The 5,894-nt window shown below is 42.7% G+C and overlaps 1 protein-coding gene across 1 annotated transcript in view; it reads left to right on the forward strand.

Annotated features, from left to right (window-relative positions):
• Positions 1-2,066: 2,066 nt before the first annotated feature.
• LOC135215332 (tubulin gamma-1 chain) overlaps positions 2,067-5,894 on the forward strand; it is a gene marked incomplete in the record, with an annotated part of 244,554 nt that continues 240,726 nt past the window's right edge. The window contains 1 exon segment of the mRNA XM_064249891.1: positions 2,067-2,230. Within this exon segment, the coding sequence (XP_064105961.1) occupies positions 2,182-2,230 (49 nt within the window).

The following is a 5,894-nucleotide window of genomic DNA, read 5'->3' on the forward strand; positions in this document are numbered from 1 at the left end:
ATAAAACTTCAACATTCAAAGAAAACTGATTGTAATTCATATTCCGATCGTATTCCTCAAATTACAGGTAATCTCTACAAATAAATTCATTAGTAACAGATTATATCTCAGAAGGCTTAGATGATTTCTTTAGGCCTATGAAACATTTTGCAACATACAGGCAGCTTAAACACAGCATAAATTTCAGCATTCAAAGAAAACTGGTTGTAATTCATATTCCTACTTTGAAAATCAGATCAAATCACACCGATTACGAATCATACCAGTGCATAAAAGGGATCATATTTATATAACCATACGGAAAATAGGGCTAGTTGTGAATTCGCTAACTTGTCGACATGTATGAAATTAGATATAAAAAAATGTTTAACACTACTTGGCAACGTCACGTTGAGTCTGAAAATCTGAACGATACAAAAAGAATCATGTCGCATGAGATTTGAGCACAACTATACTTTCCCACTGTTTTGGCCAAAGATTTCCCGGGCTGTTTTTGTGTGTGATGGGAGCGCATTATCCAGTGAACACTTAACGTACCGTACTCATATGTGGCCAGATGTATAATAGAATGTACACCTATATATCTAATTTGTGTCGTTCATTTTGGTATATTGTAATTTTTCATTTTTTCTTTTTTTGCACTCTAATTTATCAAATTTGAATTTTTTGTATCAGTTTTCAAATTAAAGATTTACCTACAAAACTGAAATTAATTTGATTCCGCTGAAAACGGCAGTATATGGTGCAAAAATGTACTACGACACAATTGTCAAAGAAGACATGAATACGTCGATGTGTGTGTGTGTGTTTTAACATTCCCATTGGATTTTTCATTGGTGTGCTCTGTGCTTTTACTTTCGAATGATGTGAACTCGTAATTAATGATCCCAGGTCTGGAAAAGAACAAAAAGAAAAACGTTTCTTATAACCGTCAGATAAGTTATTCTCCGTTTTATTGAGGTAGCAGCTCGTATAATGGTATTAGTGTTTATTCATACTATTACTATTTACAATCAGATGTAGTCCCTATTCATGATAGTCTGTTCGCCCATGATCACTACTTCCTACCTCTATAGGTACTTTTACACCCGAGTGGTGATATGCATTGGAAAGTGACGAAAAACGGACAATACAGATCTAGAATGCATGCTCTTGGATAATTATACTTATTGAGAATTTGTTTAAACGAAGGTTGATAAATGTGTGAGCTTTGAGGCCCGACAGCAGAGTGGTGCTGACCAGTTAGAATGCAAAATGTGCAAAGTGATCAATGAAAGGAAGCGAGATTTAAATATCCAAACTACACCTTTACTCACCCTTTACCGTTTGCATTCAGTTAAGATAATAATCGGCACTCATTTGTTCTAGCAAGAGGATTTTTTATTTTCCAAGCATATCTTATAATGTACTCAAATATTTTTTTTTGCTAAGTCATGATTGCTTTTAACTTATGTATTTTTAGGTTCCTCTAGAGTATCTCCAACTTTTAGTGTTGGTGGGCTGTTGAATTAGCTCCGTTTACTCGAAAGTCCGTCTAGCATCTCTATTGCATCCTGGTTCATCTACTGTGAAATACAGTTGGCCGAAATCTCTTAATTATTTCGGTTTAATATCCCTAATGTGATGTAGGTCAATGCGCATACAGTACTATAATTTTAACAATAAACCTCGCTCACAGCCGATGAATGTGACCATATCATTACTAATTTTGTTGTAATTTTTATTACGTAGTTATGAGCCAAAATGTTTAACGTATCCAGAATATGAAACTGATTAATGAAACTACATTTCTCTAATATGATAATGATAATCACCTACAAATACGAGTAAAAGAGAGGTAGACTGTGCATTTATCAAATGTAATGGAAGGCTAATACAAAAAACAATGGCTTTAATTATTATCCCAACGGCAATTGTGGAGTGAGCTACGAAGACCCTTCGGCTACGTATAAATGATGAAAGAGTGTGAGTCTGTTATGTTAACGGAATGGTTAAAACGAGAGATAGAATAGGATCTATGAGACAGCTCTAGTGAGAATTGCGTAACGCTAACAACCTGCTGAAACACTTCGCCTCCTTCTCGAGGCGAATCCAAAATATTTTGGCGCAGGTTTAGGTGTGTCATTCAGGGGACCCCTACATACATCCTACAGTAAACAAAAGCAGACGAAGACTAACGACATGCCATGCGAAGTCATAACGCTCCAATTGGGCCAGTGCGGCAATCAGAGTAAGTATTCATTTGAGTCACTGTCGAAATTTGGCGTAGAATTAGGCTCCCTGATGGCCTCCTCGCCTTGGAAATGGAGCCTTAGCTACGTAGCCTATTTAGGCTATGTACTACCTTACCTGCCTAGCTTACTACCTAGGTACCTACCTACTCGCTGCCTGAGGTAGGTTGGACAGGGATTGTAGGAAGATTGTTAGGCTCTTGAAGCTGGCCTAGGTCTTGTTAGCCCAGCACCTAGGGTAAACAACCGTAGGGTACAGAGTGGACCATGTACGATCAGCGTGGACAATCCCAATAAAAGTACATTAGCCTATAACACGTCCTGACATCGGAGATGGGCATCAGTCGCGACTTCTTGTTGGTGAGAAACGGAGCTAATGACCTCTACTCTCCTTTCGAAGTAAGTATTTTCTCCTAAGTTAGAAATTAAGGCCAAATTTTAAGATTTAAACTGAGGGTTGTGAAAACGGTGTCAAACGTAGTGCAAATCTCACCAAAATGCGTTCAACATTTTTACTTACAACTCGAAATAGGTAGTTAGTAGATTGATGCCATCTCGATGTTTACGGAGTCGCTTGTGTCAATAAATAACCATTTCCTGTGATAAATCCGCACACCACTTGTACCCACAGACGCTGGGGCACTTTAATTCACAACAATCGGAAAGCTTTCCCTCACTGAGTAAACAAACTGTTTTGGTAGAAGACGACGACGAAGAGTGCACTTTGTAATTTTTTAATTAAATAAATAGTAAAACATCAATATTTTACATATTTAGGGTAGAATATCACGACAGGCCAACCCTCATCACGGTGGACGGGTCTTATTCACTCGATATTTAATTGGTGAAACATGAATACAATTGCAACTCTAAGCATACCATTTGAAAAGACTGAAGTTCGTCAACATATTGTGATATATGAAAGCCCCATACGAATTAAAATAAGCTCTTCGTAAAATATGTTTTTCAAGGCAGTTTTTTTAAATCCAATATGGCGGCTACGTTTGCATGGACGGTTCTCATCAGTGACAGCCACCATCTTTCCCCAGCCTTCCCAGCACTCATTTGAACAATGTTAGCGTATGTATGTACGTTTATTGATCTTACTCAAGATTGCAGTTGTAATCAGCACAATAAAACAACATTTTGTTGCCTATATTAGTGAAAGTATGAAACTTGTTATTCCCGGGGGTTATGGTTGGAACTGAATTCATTCTTACCTTGTAATCGGTGTTTTATCCTTACTGCCATCACAACTGAAACTCCACGTGCTTATTTGATTGTAATTATAGGCTACACATTTTGGTCTTAATTCACTCCACAGTGCACTCGAACCACATTGCTGTTCGTGTTTCCTAAGCACTCACTCCGTAAACAAGTTACGAGCAGCAGACGACAACACTGATTATGAGATGCAAAGCTTTATTCCCTTAATTGTTTACTTTACTCAATATTTAGTTTAACTCTACTTCAAAATGTTTATTTAATTCATGTCCATTATCCCTTTTTTGCAACCAAATTAACCCCCAAAATTACAAATGTTTCGGATGTATACTTACGAGCAGACGACGTGAGGAAAAAATGGCTCATCGTTGCCAATCTAGTGGAGTGTCACACATACGCCGATGCATTTACAAACTGTTTCGATGAATTCTAGTTGTCATAGTAATGCAGTAATGATAAAATTGCTCTAATATGTATATATACTACAAATAGATACGCTAATTTCACTTATTTCCCCGGTTTTGTGTAAGTCTTATACCTAGTTTGGAGGGTAAACACATACCAATTGACAACACTGATAAACGATTGAAGAGCGCAAAACGCCGCAAAGAATGCCGTAGTCCCCTTGAATAAGTACGAATAAGTGCTGGTAAGAGGTGGGTTTACGATTGTTGTGATGAAAAGTGCCCCAGCGTCTATGGTACAAGTGGTGTGCAGATTTAGCACATGAAATGGGAAGTTTGGTTGGACACAAGCGACTCCGTAAACATCAAGATAGCGTCAATCTTCGAAACATTTTTAGTTGTAAGTAAAAATTTCTAAAGCGTTTTGGTGAGATTTCCACTGCAGTAGGCCACCCTTTTCAGTACCCTCTGTTTAAATCTTAAATTGTTCCGATACGTAATACAAACCCTCGGTCCTTTAACAATAGGAAGGTAACTAGCGGCAGCTGACGGTCGTAAGCTTCGAACAAGGGAGAACGGTAGTTAACTGCTTGTCCGATAGTGCGCGCGCCGCGCGCCTGGGCGGTGAAGAATCCACTTTTGCTTCGGCCGTGTGTGACAGGACGTGCTTGTCATCGCTCTGCCCGCTATTTCGTCGTGTGCTTTGGATGTTTACAATTTCTTCTGACTGGTTTGTTTGTGGTCTTGAATGAAATTGTAAGTACTCTTTTTTTTCATTTTTCATTGAGTGAAGTGAATTTAATTATGGATCAAGAAGAGCTTTCGCCGCGCCCACCAGCTGCCCGTAGAGTGTGTCCCGGGCTGGAGGGGCGTAAATGCGGCGGATTCCGCTCTTATCCTGACATTGATCCACATGAATTATGTTATCGGTCGTCGGGGGCGAGAGTGCTCCCGAGCCGAACCATGTAATGTTTGTGTGAATTGGTCCGAGCGCAGTGGTGCTGTACGAGGGTAGGAAGAGGCGTAGATCGACCAAGGAGTCGTCGGAAAGCTCTCAGCGACTCCTTGGTGACGGATACCTCGTTATCCTTCTACCTCCAGCTCAGCCCCCACGATTTGCGCCTTCCCCTGCGGGGGGGGTTTCGGAGTCCTTCTCCTCACTCGAATCCGTCGAGTGTGGAGGAGGGCGCCCGATACCGGATGTTCAATTGTACTCGGGGTCTTCCGTCCGCTCTGGGTGGGGTTCGTCCTCCCCAGGCGTGAGGGTGCCCCTCTAACTGACCCGACTGTTCCTCCCTCAGGTGTGCCTTCTGTGAGTGACGACCCTTGGACAGGTGTGGGCGTCGTTGGGACTGCAGGGCGCTCCCAGTATCCAGGGCTTGATTCAACGACTGGCGGGGTCGGCAGTTGTAACTCATGGTGTAGTCACAACAACGACTAATACAGTGTCCACACCAGCGTACGCCGCCCCTCCTCATGTGGTTTACACGCAACACATTGCGTCAGTGACTCCCACGGCATCAATCCAAAAGCCGATTGCTGCCGTACCTAAGAGGGGCGTGCCGCCGCCACCTGGATTCTATGTGCTGCCGACTCCCGACTTTCGCTGTCCCAAAAGTTCGCCCCTGGACCTGCCGCCCGTCCCGATGATGAACTTGGCTGAATTGGAGATGCCTGTGACGCCGGACTATGCTGCCGTACCTGCCGTACCTGCAGCTAGTGTTGCTGGCCCAGCCGCTCGCGCCGCTCCTACGAAGCGCGCGGTGCGTGACGCTCATGCTGATGTTGCTGCTGGTGCTGGTCCTGCTGGTGCTGGTCCTGCTGGTGCTGGTCCTGATGGTGCTGGTCCTGCTGTTGATGTTCCTGCCGCTCCTGCCGTGCCTGCCCCTGCCCACGTCGCGTCTCGTCATGGAGGTGCTGCCCCGGTCTCAGGTCTTTCCGGACAGGATCAGTCGGGGGTGTTGCTTCGGCAATTGGCCCGACTTTTCCGTGGATGGAAGACCTGGACGTCCGTCCTGAGAGAGCTGACGAAGAA

Source organism: Macrobrachium nipponense, chromosome 5 (genome assembly GCF_015104395.2).
Source record: "Macrobrachium nipponense isolate FS-2020 chromosome 5, ASM1510439v2, whole genome shotgun sequence".
In the NCBI taxonomy this organism is placed as follows: domain Eukaryota; kingdom Metazoa; phylum Arthropoda; class Malacostraca; order Decapoda; family Palaemonidae; genus Macrobrachium; species Macrobrachium nipponense.